This window comes from Tupaia chinensis, unplaced genomic scaffold (genome assembly GCF_000334495.1).
Source record: "Tupaia chinensis unplaced genomic scaffold, TupChi_1.0 Scaffold000573_1, whole genome shotgun sequence".
NCBI classification, from domain to species: domain Eukaryota; kingdom Metazoa; phylum Chordata; class Mammalia; order Scandentia; family Tupaiidae; genus Tupaia; species Tupaia belangeri.
Genome location: NW_006160087.1, coordinates 2,558,679 through 2,573,670, shown reverse-complemented (window position 1 = coordinate 2,573,670; position 14,992 = coordinate 2,558,679). Strand labels below are relative to the sequence as shown.

The window sequence follows — 14,992 nt, the reverse complement described above, 5'->3', positions numbered from 1 at the left end:
CCCAAGATCCCAAGAGGAGAAAGGAGGAGAAGGGATTGCAGCGTGGCCATCCCCTCTGGGGGGTGATTTCTCACTTTCTGTCTGTCTGTCTGTCTCTCTCTCTGTCTGGCAAGCGCATGTGCCCTACAGCAAAAACCTCTCCAAAAATAAAAAAAATATATACATGTGGGACCAGCAGTTGGCATAATGGCTATGTTGCTGGACTCCCATGTAGTCAACCACAGTTCGAGTCCTGGATCCGGTGGCTTAAACTCATACTGGGCACATGTGCATGTGTGCCCAAGATCCTGAGAGGAGAATGGAGGAGAAGGGATTGTGGTGTGGCCATCCCTCCTAGAGGGTGATTTCTTGCTTTCTGTCTCTGTCTCTCTCTGTCTCCCTAGCGAGCACATGTGCCCTATAGCAAAAACCTCTCCAAAAAAAAAAAAACAAACCCCACATTGGGTGGTGCATGTGCATGCATGCTCAGAAACCCAGAAGCAGGGAGAGACAGAGAAGGGACTGTGGCCATGTGCCATGGAGGGTGCTTTCTCTTCCCCACTCAGCAAATGCACACACTTTCTCTCAAAAAAAAAGGGGGGGGAGAATAAATCTGTATTCTCAATAAGCTCCCCAGTGGGGCTGGCCTAGGGGCTGCGGAGCCAGATCCCACATGGCAACTACACAGTCTGAATCTCAACAACAGCAGCTTGAAAGACACTGCAGGCATGGGTGCATATGTCCGTGCATGTGCCAAGTCCTGAAGGATGGAGAAAACGGAGAAGGGGTTGCAGCAAGACATGCCCTACTGGGGGTGCTTTCTTCCTCTCCCCAACTCTCTGACAAGTACATGTGCCCTTTGGCAAAATTCTAAAAAGGTACTGTTTTTAACATAAAGCTCCCCTTCGTTTAAAAAATAAAGGTTACGAAGCTGCTGGTCCCTGGGCAGGCAGACACTGTGCTCCAGCTGGCATGTGACTTCTGTACCTAAACCCAGGCCCCATAAGCACCACCTGGCCTTGGCACATCTGTCCTCTGGGACACCATGTCACTCCAGGCTGCAGAGAGCGAGCTCAGAGGTCCCCACCTCAGGGCCCATCTCTTACCTTCCTCTTCCTCCCAGCCAGGCTCTTCAGAGACGTTCTGCTCTGCCCGCTGCTTCAGGGCTTCCCTCCGGGCCTGCTCCTGTGTGTGGGGCGCAGACAGCAGGAGTCAGGGCCCTCCCCAGCCCTGATCCTAACCCCAGAGCTCTTGGCACCCTGTGTCCTTCTCTCCCCTCGGCAAAATCCAGCCTGCCTCCCCCACTGTGGGCCTCCCAGGGCTGGGCCAGCATACCTGCTCCAGCTGATGGATTTTATAGAAATACCGATGCCAGAATTCTGAGTGGGAAACAGCTGCTGGAACCTGGAGGGAGGGGGAAGTGGAGGTGAGGCTGAGACTGAGTGGTCATGAGGGCCTGTGCCCTCGCTTATCAGCCTGCTCCCTACATGCTGCTGGCTGCAGACACAGCACGTGGCTGAGCGGTGACAGTCTGGGTACTTCCACCCCACTGAAGTTTCAGCCAGCCCCATTTCCTTGCCCAGCATGGCCAAAGGAGAAAATAACTCCCACCAGGCTATGCTGGCCCGCCCACCTCTCAGCATTCTCTGACTGCCAGAAGCCCGGCAGATCAGCTTCTTCTGTGGGCGTTCTTGGCTCAGGACTGGTTGGCCTGGCTCCACAGGGTGTCCCACCGCTTGCTGGGTCAGATGACTCTCAGCGACTCCAGGCATGCTCCTCCCACCTCCCGACACCTCAAGCCCAGAGGTAGCTGAGGCCCTGTCAGCTGGGCCCTCACCATCTTGGTGTAGAGGGCCCGGATGGAGGGGCTGCCTACAAGGAGCTCTGAGATCTCCCCCTTCTTCTCTTCCAAGCAGAACTGGGACAGCCAGGCATCAAACAACTCCGGGGGCCCTGCAGACGGACAGATGCTGATGATCAGTTCCCGGGGCCCAGGGGGCGAGCTCTACGTACACGATATACCTAAGCTCTACCTGGACAGTGAAGGAGGCTTAAGGGTTGTTTCAAAGCCATTTTGCCCGGGGGGGGGGGTCACGCAGGGTGAAGGGGTGGATGGGCTAGGTGTGGCACCTGAGTGACCTCCAGGGGGACTGCAGTCTCCATTTCCTCAAGTCCCTGCTCACTTCCAGCCACCTGTGCCTGGCTACTGAGTCCCCTCCTCTCTGCAACAGCTGTTCCCAGGCCACATGACTCCGTGCTGCCAGACCCTGCCCCCTCGAGGACTGCTCCACGGCTCTGGACCCTGGGAACCCTGCCTTCCTCCCAAAGCCCTCTTCTCCCTCAGCTTCTTGCCCCTTTCCTCCCATTTCTCTGCGTGGTCAGCTGAGTCTTTGGGGCTTGTTTTCCTCTCCTCTCCTTGTCTCTTCACACCTCTCATTTCTCCCAGGATGATCTCCACTAACCCAGGAGTTCCGACCTCCTGCTCCCATGCACACTTCCTGTCTCTGTGCAGACCCCGCCGCCCCTCTGGCTCCAGCGCTGCGCTCCAGGAACCCCGATGCTCCCAGCGGCACAGAATCGTGTGTGCGGCTGCGTGTGCTCTCTCCTTCCCACCCCGCCACCCCTGGAGCCTGGGGCCATCCTGTGTCCCTCCTCCACGTCCTAGTATCGCCTTCCTCTTCACCTGCCTCTTCCCGGTTCCGGCTTGACCTCTGACGTGGAGACTCCTGCCAAGCCTCCTAACTGGTCTTCCTAGGTCATCCTTCCAACTGCTGCTCCAAAGGCTGCTTCACAAAATTCAAAATCTGATCACCCCAGGGCCTCAAAGCCTGTCAGCAGCTCTCCGTGGGAGGCCTTCTAATCTGGGGTCCATGGATGAGCTTAAAAGGATCAAAGAATTCCCACGCGAGGAACAAAATCTTAATAGAGGCCTGTCATCTTCATTACATTATAGGCCTTTGTGACTGAAAAGGTCTAGAACCACTACCACGAGCCTTTAAGGACAAAATTCAAACTGCAGACCTTGGAACACAAAGCCTTTCACAACCTGGCCCCCACCAGCAGCCCTGGCAGCCTTCACCCCTCACACACACAGTTTAATCCAAAAAGCGAGGGGCTCCCTGCTCCATCTCCGCCTTCTAACGTATTGTTGCCTTTGCTTGAACGTCCTTCCCCACCAGTAAAGTAAAACTGGCTGACTTCTCACTCACCCTTACCACCTCAGTTCAAGGGTCACTTCCTAGGCCGCCCAGGCTGGGGGTGGGTCCCCACTGCCCGTCTTTCTGTGGGGCACTTTCTACGCAAGCGGCTACTTTGCTGCACTCTGCTCTGTCACTGTTCCCTGTCTCTCAATAGCCAGTCCCTGCAGGGCTGGGCCTCACTGAGGGCCTGACTCATTTCTGGTCTTGGCGTGCTCGCAGGGGGCTTGCTACACAGAAGGGTCCCAGCTAACAGGGCTGAAGGGAAGGTTGGGCGGGGGCTGAGCTGATGGGAGAGGTGAGAGGGACAAAAATCACTGCCAAGGGGGGCAAAGCATGGTTCAGGGAGGAAAATGGAAACCCAACCTACGCCACAGGGTGGGCAGCACACATGGCCCCGCTCTGGCCCCTCTGCATAAGAGAGGCCTGGCTTCTGCTACCCGAGACAGGCAGGGCCCACAGCCCGGACCCCTGGCCTTCCCACCCCGCACTGCTACCCTCTCACCATCCGGTTCGTTGCAGTAGGTTGCCGGGTCGGACTGCAGACTATAGAGGCGAGCCTGGAAGAAGCAGAGCACAAAAATTCTGGGGTGCTGGGCACAGAAAGCACCCCTCGATCGACCACAACCCAGCTGTGCTGTGCCACTCCCACGCCCACGCTGCAGCACGAGGAGCAGAGCCCTCAGCGAGGGCCAGACCGGGCACCTGGACAGAGGTCTCTCACCCTGCACCCGCCACGGAGCCAGGGGGCACAATGGGAGCACACCGCGAGGCGAGGGAGGGCTTTACACCCGCGCTGGGAAGACTCAGAAGTTGAACACTGTTCTGCACATTTATGTATGAAGCCCAAATTTGGGGAGAAGTTGTAAAGTGATGCAATTCTCCCCTAACTAAAACCACTTCTCAGAATTTTTAAACTTTATACCCAGTCTGCCAAATGTTCCCACGAGAGCCACAGGGGGGCAAACTTTAGCTGGTCAACAGAAAGTCCCCCGTCCTTCCTCAGTGTGAGAACATGGGCTGTTTGTATCAGAACTTTCGGAAGTGATTTGGAGGATGATTTATTATGTTTAAAATCCTATTTAAACATTTTTGCAAGTTTGCGTACCTGCTCACTAAACGGTGGTGATGACGCTGGTATTGAAAAGATCAGTTCAGAAATTCAATGATAAAATGCTATGAAGGGGCCAGCAGGTGGTTAAGACATGGTGGTTAAGACACTAGACTCCATAAGACCAACACCGAGGTTCTGGTCCCAGACCCAGTGTGTGTGTGCTCAAAATCCTGAGAGGAGAATGGATTACAGTGTAGCCAACCCCCAGAGAATGTGATTTCTCACTTTCCCTCTTTTTTGAGGTTTTTCCTATAGGGCGCATGCACTTGCCAGACCGAGACAGAAAGCAAAAGTCACCCCCTAGGGAGGATGGCCACGCCGCAATCCCTTCTCCTCCCTTCTCCTCTTGGGATCCTGGGCACGCACACAGGCCCGGCATGAGTTTAAGTCACCGGGTCCGGGACTTGAACTGCGGTCAACTACATGGGAGTCCAGTGACATAGCCATTACGCCAACCGTTGGTCCCTCCCTCTTTCTTTGTCTTTCTCTGACAGGCACATAGCGCCCAATGGTAAAAACTAGGGGGGGCTGGGGAGAAGCTAGGAAGAAGGTCAAACTACCATGACACCATGCTGCAAATTTCGGAGAAAACGCTCCATGAAATCAGAGGCGTCAGATGAGAAAATGGAACACGGCAGAGACGTGCCGCCTTGGCTGCTGATTTAAGCACTGTAGACACTGCCCTCCAGTCCCATGAGAAACATCTGAAATGGCCCAAACGTGGCGGGGCGTGTGCTGCGGGCCCCAGCCACAGCAGCCCGCACTACGGCTGAGGGCTGAGGGCGCGAGTACACAGTGCCTTCCACAGCAGCCCACACTACGGCTGAGGGCTGAGAACACCACAAGGGGTGGTGATCAGGGAGGTGCCAATGGCTCGTCGTGATGTTCTTCTAGCCAGGTTATAGAGTTGAGTGTAGAAATGCCTTTTTGTTATTATAGAAAGAAAAAGCAAACAAACCTCAAGCTATGCTCACAGACCAAAAGAGATGGAAGTTTACACGCCAGTGAGCAAGCGGTAGGCTCTGTTCAGGTGAGGGAATAAGGGGCTCATCAGCACGCTCCCGTTTAGTCACAGCCGTGTTTCACCTCTCGATCCGAACACGTGCCGCTCTGCGAGTGCACGTGGAGCGGCAGCCCAGTGCTATGAGGCATGGGTAGGGGAGGCTGCCAGCAAATACCTTGGTGCCATCGTAGGGCTCAGCTGTGCCAGAGGGTGTGCCCATCAGGGTGATGACATCACAGTCGATCGTTTTGTCCGGTGAGGGGGCAAAGGTGTCTGAGATCACCCCTAGGAAGTCGGACAGCCCTTTCTTCATTTTCTCCGTCGCCCCTGAGGAGCCTTCAGCCTGCAGAGGGAACCGCAGAGGAAACGAGCGCCCAGGAGCAGGCTGCAGCTGGGTGAGGAGGTGAGGCGCCAGGGGCGAGGGTGTGCCCTGTGTGTGGGGTCCACCCTTTGCCCCACCTCGGAGCTGGAGAAGAGGAGTAGCCCAGGCCCATCTCCCCCAAGCTGGGGATGCAGAACAGGGTCACGGAGGCCTGTGCAGATTACGGCAGGTCCCTGACTGGCTGTTTCATCCGAACTTCAAGGCCAGAAAGGCTAATCAAAACTGGCGGTGGCCCAGCCCACGGTGCAGTTGGTAGTGTACTCAGCTGCAGTGCTGGGAGCCACATGGCCAGCCACAGCCTGGCTGATCTGAAACATGCCACATACATGTGTGCATGCTCAGGGTCCTGACAGACCAGAAGGATGGAGGAGGGGACTGGGTGCGACCAGAGCCTGGCGAGGGTGCTATTCCCACACTCTCCCCATCTCACATGTATGCATGTGCTCTTCAGCACGATTTCTTTAAAAAAATGGCTAGAGGGGGGCTGGCAGGTGGCATGGTGGTTAAGATGCTGGGCTCCCACATGACCAAGTACGGTTCAAGTCCTAGACCTGGCAGCTTGCTTTCTCGCTCTCCCGCTCTCTGGTGAAATAGAAGAACAATAGTAAATGAATAAAATTAAATAAATTTTTTTTTCCTTTTTTTGGAGAGGTTTTTGCTATAGGGTGCGTGTGCTCACTAGACAGACAGAGAGAAACAGACAGAAAGCGAGAAATCATCCCCCAGGGGGGATGGCCATGCTGCAATCCCTTCTCCTCCATTCTCCTCTCGGGATCCTGGGCACGCACGCACACGTGCCTGGCGTGAGTTTAAGCCACCAGGTCCAAGACTCGAACCTTGATCGACTACGTGGGAGTCCAGCGACATAGCCATTATGCTAACTGCTGGTCCCAAAATTAAGTAATTTTTTAAAATTTGGCAGAAGACCTATGATTTAGACATTTTAGTAGGAGGAGGACCTGAGTGGTGGTGGAAAAGGTTCTAGTGTTAAGAGTCTGAAGTGGATTAGAATTCCAGTTCTACCACCTGTTGGCTATGAGACCTGAACTCTCTCTTAATTGGAGTTATTCTATCTGGGAGATGCACATTAATGTATATCCTTGGGCTGGCTCAGGTGCAATAGTAACGTGCTACTCAAGCAAAGCTGGACCCACATGGAAGGCCAGGGTTCAGCTCTCCAGGCAGTCTGCACACAGCATGTGCATACCCAGGATCCAGGCTGCGGGGGTTACTGTGATGATCAAAATAAGTCAGGGGACCAGCCCCATTGCATAGTGGTTAAGTGTTGTGCATAGGGGATCCAAACCCATGTTCAAATCTTGGCCTTGGTGAAAAACACACATTCCAGGTGTATGCGTTCATGCCCAAAGTCCTGGCAGAGTGGGGAAATGGGGGAAAGTGGACCGTGGCATGACCGTGCCCATTGTGTGTGGGGATACTTTCTCTTCCTCTGGAAAACACATGCATCCTCTGGCAAAAAAAAAAAAAAAAGGTAAGGTATGGGCAATGCCTGGCACACGGCAACACTTAGTGAGTAGCAGCACCCTGCTATCACATCACCACTGCTCAGGGAGCAGAATATTCTGTAAGCACGGTTGGAGAAAATGAACAGGATGAGAACAGACAGCCCTGCCTGCCTGGAACCTGGGACCTTGCAGGGGTCAACGTATGGACCTGGAAGAACAAGCGGCACACCAAGCCTGAGCCACACTAGTCAGAACGCCCTGCAGCAGGCAGGGACGGGGTGCTGGGAGACAGCCAGGCTCTGAAACCACATGGGGAACTGTAACACTTACTCTGAGGTTATGCTGCCCAGGCACCTTAAATCTAGACCCTTGGTAATTTGGCACAGGTAAACAATCATATTTGTTGAATGAAAAAAGGAATAATGAATTAAATGAGTGGTTTCTTTGCTACCAGCTAGACTTTTTTTTTTTTTTCCCCTTTTTGGGGAGGTTTTTGCTATAGGGCACCTGCGCTCTCCAGACAGAGAGAAAGTGAGAAATCACCCCCCAGAGGGGATGGCCATGCCGCAATCCCTTCTCCTCCATTCTCCTCTAGGGATCGTGGGCATGCATGCACACACACCCGACGTGAGTTTTCTTAAGCCACCGGGTCCAAGACTCGAACTGCGGTCAACTACGTGGGAGTCCAGCGACATAGCCATTATACTAACTGCTGGTCCCGCAACCAGCTAGACTTAATAGCAATTAGCAGGGCTGCTACTGGCCACTTATGTTCATTAGTAACTGTAGTTAGCAGGCAGATATTATTTTACAAAACAAGCTTCACTAAAAAATCCCAGAACCTGTTTTTCATAACATGGCCTCTAATCACAAGGTCAATGATTCAGCTGGTGATCAAATGAAGAACCTGAAACCTTTCCAATGCTGAAGGAAACACTGCAACAAGAATGAAGTATGCTGTGCTTTGTTGGAAACTAGAGAGATTTGCAGGGATAGCTTTTCTCTGTTTCCTTTTTTCATGACCCGCTGCATGTGCATGTTGCAGAGAAAGGGGAGCACCCTCCAGAGTCTGGTCTGGGTGTGACCTACTTCTTCCAAGGCCCTTGCGCGTACGCTTGGCATGTTCGAGGTGACCAGGTGGGGATTACAACCATGGCCACCACGTGACACACAGCTTCCCTTGAGTAGCACTTTACTGCTGCGCCATGGAGCTGGCCCACTCCAGGGACATCTTTGACCGTACATACATTTCACTTTTCATACTGAGGGACCAGTAAAAATATAAATTAGCACATTTCTGGAAGATAGTTTTGCAACAGACATTAAAAGGCTTAAAACTGTATTTACTCTAAGATCCCTTCCCATATTTTATTATAAAGAAAATATTATGGGGGCCAGAGGTGGCATGTTGATTAAGGTGTTGGGATTCCCACATGGCTGACCCTGGTTTGAGTCCAGATCCAGTAGCCTGAAAATCACACTGGGGGGACCAGCAGTTAGCGTAATGGCTATGTAGCTCAACTCCCATGTAGCCAACCGTGGTTTGAGTCTCGGACCTGGTGGCTTAAACTCACGCCGGGCGCGTGTGCATGCATGCCCAAGATCCTAAGAGGAGAATAGAGGAGAGGGGATTATGGCATGGCCATTCCCCCTAGGGGGTGATTTCTTCCTTTCTGTCTGTCTCTGTCTTTCTGGCAAGAACACATGCCCTATAGCAAAAACTTCTCAAAAAACAAACAAAATTACACTGGGCACATGTACATGCATGCGTGCATGTGTGAGCCCAAAATCTCAAAAGGAGAATAGGAGAGAAGGGACTGTGGTGTGGCCATCCTCCTAGGGGGTGATCTCTCACTTTCCCTCTCCGTCTCTCTGACAAGTGCACGTGCCCTGTGACAAAAAGCAGAGAAGGACATATTGTGGTAATGGGCAAAGGTTTAGCAATTAGAATGCTCACTGCAGCTCTGTGTATAATGCTGGAAAAAACTGAAATAGCGAACTAGAAACTGATTAAATCTACCTAACAGAATATCATGCCATTTTGGACCAGCAGGTGGTATGGTGGTTAAGGCGCTGCACACTCCCACATGGCTGACCACAGTTCGAGTCCTGGACCTGATGGCTTGCTTTCTCCATTTCCTTTTCTGTCTCCCTCTGGTCAAATTTAAATAAATGAATAAATAAAATTAAATAATTATTAAAAAAAAAAAAAGAGAAAGAATATCATGCCATTTATGGTGCCACAGAATAAAGTTTGCTAATGATTAGTAAGTCAAAAAGGTTACAAAATATGGTATTCAACTGGCTCTGGTTTTGAAAAATAAAGCATGTGTAGGATATGCCCTAAAATATTAAAGAGTAGTCATCTCTGGCAGAGGGAGTCATAGGAATCTCTGTTTTCTTTTTTTCTTTCTCTTTCTCTCTATTATCTATATTTTCTATACATCTACAATGAATGTCTTTGCTAATGAAAACATCTACTATAATAATATATAAGTGGGAGGGACCAGCAGTTAGCGTAATGGCTATGTCGCTGGACTCCCACATGGGTGACCGCGGTTCGCGTCCTGGACCCGGTGGCTTAAACTCATGCCGGGTGTGTGTGCGTGCGTATCCAAGATCCCGAGAGGAGAATGGAGGAGAAGGGATTGTGGCATGGCCATCCCCCCTGGGGGGTGATTTCTCACTCTCTGTCTCTCTGTCTCTCTCTGGCGAGCGCACGCACCCTATAGCAAAAACCTCTAAAAAATAAAAAATAAAAATAATATAGAAATGGGAAAGCTAATTATTACTTCTATAGTTTGTTTTCTGGACAGGCACAATTCTTTCAAAATGTAAAACAAAGAAACCCCTTTCCCTACAGAGGGAAAAAACAGTCGCCTCATGATAGAGAGGAGCCCCACCAGGATCCCAGGGCAGGCCAGGCTACTTGGGGAACGTGGAAGTACTCACGGCCAGCTTCTCCTTGACCAGCCGTGGCTGCGATGGTGCAGGCCGTGTCATGCTGCACAACCTGTGTAAACTCCGTCAGGTCAGGCTTCATGAACTCCAAGGCTTCCGAGGACTGTAGGAAGACAGAGCCAGTTGGTCTCACCACCCTTTGCCTCTGTTCCCTTTGCTTTTTTAGTACCACGCAGAAGCAGGATGTGTAGGTGACAAGGGGAGCCTGGGCTCATAAACGATGCTCACTTGTCCCAATTTCACGGCCTGGGATTCCCTGACAGCAGAGCACAGGGGAACTCCTGCTACTCTGAGCACCAAGACCCGGCCTCTGCCCACAGAGCTCTGTGCCAGGACTAAGTGTCATTTAGGCCTCAGCTTTCTCCTATAAAAGCAGGGAGGTGGACTAGATAGAGATGATTCCCAAAAGCAAATTTTTACATGCTTTAAGTCATGATATTTGTTTCAAATTTAAAATAATACGATTTTCTGGGGCAGTCTCATAGCTTAGTGGTAAAGGGTGGCAGATCCCACATGGTGACGATGGTTAGAACTGCAGGCCGGCAGCTCAGAAGACATATCAGACACACGTGCACGCATGCTCAAAACCCCAATAGGATGGCAAAATGGAGAGGGGGTTGTAGTATGACCATGCCCCACTGGGGGTGCTTTCTCTCTCTCTGGCAAGCACCCTCCAGCAAAAACAAAACAAAACAAAACAAAAACCCAGGAGAATATTATATACATGATTTCTTTTTAAAAAACACTTATTTATTTATTTATTTTATTTAGGCTAGAAATGGAGAAAGTGAGAAAATAAATCACCAGGTCTGGGACTTGAATCCCGGTTGGCCATGTCGGAGTCCAACACCCTTAACCACCAAACCATCTTCTGGCCCTGATTTCTTTTTTTTAGAAGAATCATTTTATTTAACTTTACTTATTATTTTCCAGTTTGATCAGAGAGAGGGAAAATGAGAAAGCAAGTCACCAGGTCTAGGACTTGAACTATATTCAGCTATGTGGGAGTCCTTTATTTTTTTTTATTTTTTATTTTGGAGAGGTTTTCGCTATAGGGCGCGTGCCAGAAAGACAGAGACAGAAAGCAAGAAATTACCCCCTTGGGGGAATGGCCACACCGCAATCCCTTCCCTCCATTCTTTTCTTGGGATATTGGGCATGCATGCATGTGTGCCTGGCATGAATTTAAGCCACCGGGTCCAGGACTTGAAATGCAGTCAACTACATGGGAGTCCAGCAACATAGCCATTACGCCAACTGCTGGTCCCAGTCCAGCACCTTTAACCACCACACTGCCTACTGGCCCCTATGATTTCTTATCAAAGTAAAGTGTTTCTATTTTTGCCTTTTTATTGTTACAGAGAAACTGAGTTGAAGTGTGATGCAGGATATGACTTTTTTTGTCTTGTCTGAGTAATACCAATAGTTTCAAAAACTGTTTTTTCAATTTACATGTGTGTGTCAGGGTGAAACAGAGAGACAAGGAGTGGGGGAAGTAAAAGAGCAATCCCTGTGGGGGATGGTCATATGCCAATCCCTTCTCTGTTTCTCCTTTTCCTCCCTCCCAGATTCTCCTGTGTGGAGTGTTTTTCAAGTCACAGGGGCCAAGATTCTAATGGTGTAGTTGGTCATGTGCGATCCAGCTGCCTTAACCACACCACTGGCTCGCCCTGGAATTATTTTTTTTTTAATTTTAAGAATTATTTTATTTAACTTTATTTATTTAATTTGACCAGAGAGGGAGAGAGGGAAGGAGGGAGAGAAAGAATCAGAAAGCAAGCTGCCAGGTCTAGGACTCGAATTGCATTCAACCATAAAAGCATGTGTAGGATATGCCCTAAAATATTAAAGAGTAGTCATCTCTGGCAGAGGGAGTCATAGGAATCTCTGTTTTCTTTTTTTCTTTCTCTTTCTCTCTATTATCTATATTTTCTATACATCTACAATGAATGTCTTTGCTAATGAAAACATCTACTATAATAATATATAAGTGGGAGGGACCAGCAGTTAGCGTAATGGCTATGTCGCTGGACTCCCACATGGGTGACCGCGGTTCGCGTCCTGGACCCGGTGGCTTAAACTCATGCCGGGTGTGTGTGCGTGCGTATCCAAGATCCCGAGAGGAGAATGGAGGAGAAGGGATTGTGGCATGGCCATCCCCCCTGGGGGGTGATTTCTCACTCTCTGTCTCTCTGTCTCTCTCTGGCGAGCGCACGCACCCTATAGCAAAAACCTCTAAAAAATAAAAAATAAAAATAATATAGAAATGGGAAAGCTAATTATTACTTCTATAGTTTGTTTTCTGGACAGGCACAATTCTTTCAAAATGTAAAATTTTTTTTTCAGAGGGAAAAAACAGTCGCCTCATGATAGAGAGGAGCCCCACCAGGATCCCAGGGCAGGCCAGGCTACTTGGGGAACGTGGAAGTACTCACGGCCAGCTTCTCCTTGACCACGCTGGCCGTGGCTGCGATGGTGCAGGCCGTGTCATGCTGCACAACCTGTGTAAACTCCGTCAGGTCCCGCTTCATGAACTCCAAGGCTTCCGAGGACTGTAGGAAGACAGAGCCAGTTGGTCTCACCACCCTTTGCCTCTGTTCCCTTTGCTTTTTTAGTACCACGCAGAAGCAGGATGTGTAGGTGACAAGGGGAGCCTGGGCTCATAAACGATGCTCACTTGTCCCAATTTCACGGCCTGGGATTCCCTGACAGCAGAGCACAGGGGAACTCCTGCTACTCTGAGCACCAAGACCCGGCCTCTGCCCACAGAGCTCTGTGCCAGGACTAAGTGTCATTTAGGCCTCAGCTTTCTCCTATAAAAGCAGGGAGGTGGACTAGATAGAGATGATTCCCAAAAGCAAATTTTTACATGCTTTAAGTCATGATATTTGTTTCAAATTTAAAATAATACGATTTTCTGGGGCAGTCTCATAGCTTAGTGGTAAAGGGTGGCAGATCCCACATGGTGACGATGGTTAGAACTGCAGGCCGGCAGCTCAGAAGACATATCAGACACACGTGCACGCATGCTCAAAACCCCAATAGGATGGCAAAATGGAGAGGGGGTTGTAGTATGACCATGCCCCACTGGGGGTGCTTTCTCTCTCTCTGGCAAGCACCCTCCAGCAAAAACAAAACAAAACAAAACAAAAACCCAGGAGAATATTATATACATGATTTCTTTTTAAAAAACACTTATTTATTTATTTATTTTATTTAGGCTAGAAATGGAGAAAGTGAGAAAATAAATCACCAGGTCTGGGACTTGAATCCCGGTTGGCCATGTCGGAGTCCAACACCCTTAACCACCAAACCATCTTCTGGCCCTGATTTCTTTTTTTTAGAAGAATCATTTTATTTAACTTTACTTATTATTTTCCAGTTTGATCAGAGAGAGGGAAAATGAGAAAGCAAGTCACCAGGTCTAGGACTTGAACTATATTCAGCTATGTGGGAGTCCTTTATTTTTTTTTATTTTTTATTTTGGAGAGGTTTTCGCTATAGGGCGCGTGCCAGAAAGACAGAGACAGAAAGCAAGAAATTACCCCCTTGGGGGAATGGCCACACCGCAATCCCTTCCCTCCATTCTTTTCTTGGGATATTGGGCATGCATGCATGTGTGCCTGGCATGAATTTAAGCCACCGGGTCCAGGACTTGAAATGCAGTCAACTACATGGGAGTCCAGCAACATAGCCATTACGCCAACTGCTGGTCCCAGTCCAGCACCTTTAACCACCACACTGCCTACTGGCCCCTATGATTTCTTATCAAAGTAAAGTGTTTCTATTTTTGCCTTTTTATTGTTACAGAGAAACTGAGTTGAAGTGTGATGCAGGATATGACTTTTTTTGTCTTGTCTGAGTAATACCAATAGTTTCAAAAACTGTTTTTTCAATTTACATGTGTGTGTCAGGGTGAAACAGAGAGACAAGGAGTGGGGGAAGTAAAAGAGCAATCCCTGTGGGGGATGGTCATATGCCAATCCCTTCTCTGTTTCTCCTTTTCCTCCCTCCCAGATTCTCCTGTGTGGAGTGTTTTTCAAGTCACAGGGGCCAAGATTCTAATGGTGTAGTTGGTCATGTGCGATCCAGCTGCCTTAACCACACCACTGGCTCGCCCTGGAATTATTTTTTTTTTAATTTTAAGAATTATTTTATTTAACTTTATTTATTTAATTTGACCAGAGAGGGAGAGAGGGAAGGAGGGAGAGAAAGAATCAGAAAGCAAGCTGCCAGGTCTAGGACTCGAATTGCATTCAACCATACATGAGTCCAGCGCCCTTAACTACCATGCCACCTGCCAGCCCCAGCCCTAGAATTACTTATGAGTAATTCATGGCAACTTAATACCAATAAAAAGATACGTGATTTTTACATTCAACAAAGAGAGGAAGGGGGCAAGAGAAATACTAGATCAGGATACCAGGAGATGGTATGGAGGTTGAGGCAGCTGGATTCCACATGGTTGACTGTACAGTTCGAGTCCTGGACCTAGTGGCTTGAAAACACACCAGGTCATGTGTGTGTGTACCCAAAACCCTGAGAGGGGAATGAAGGAGAAAGGATTGTGGCATGGTCGTCCCCTCTGGGGGTGATTTCTCACTTTCTCTCTCTCTCTGTGTCTCTCTGGTAAGTGCATGTGCCTTACAACAAATTAAAAAAGAAGGGACCAGCAGTTAGCGTAATGGCTATGTCGCTGGACTCCCATGTAGTCGACCGCGGTTCGAGTCTAGGACCTGGTGGCTTAAACTCACGCCGGGTGCGTGTGCGTGCGTGCCCAAGATCCTGAGAGCAGAATGGAAGAGAAGGGATTGCGGCGTGGCCATCCCCCCGGGGGGTGATTTCTCGCTTTCTGTCTCTCTGTCTTTCTGGCAAGCGCACGTGCCCTAT

General features: G+C 49.8%; 1 protein-coding gene across 3 annotated transcripts in view; it reads right to left on the bottom strand.

The window, feature by feature from the left end:
* The window catches only part of BSDC1 (BSD domain containing 1), a 29,225-nt gene that overhangs the window by 11,449 nt on the left and 2,784 nt on the right, over nucleotides 1-14,992 (bottom strand). For all 3 annotated transcript variants that reach the window (XR_335932.2, XM_006158109.2, XM_006158110.2), the window contains exons 3-8: nucleotides 12,538-12,654; nucleotides 5,469-5,636; nucleotides 3,682-3,736; nucleotides 1,817-1,932; nucleotides 1,315-1,383; nucleotides 1,086-1,164 (exon numbers count right to left, since the gene is read on the bottom strand). Coding sequence is in view for 2 of the 3 variants with exons in the window: in XM_006158109.2 (XP_006158171.1) it covers nucleotides 1,086-1,164; nucleotides 1,315-1,383; nucleotides 1,817-1,932; nucleotides 3,682-3,736; nucleotides 5,469-5,636; nucleotides 12,538-12,654 (604 nt within the window). In the remaining variant the exon portion in view is untranslated. The remainder of the gene's footprint in view (nucleotides 1-1,085; nucleotides 1,165-1,314; nucleotides 1,384-1,816; nucleotides 1,933-3,681; nucleotides 3,737-5,468; nucleotides 5,637-12,537; nucleotides 12,655-14,992) is intronic.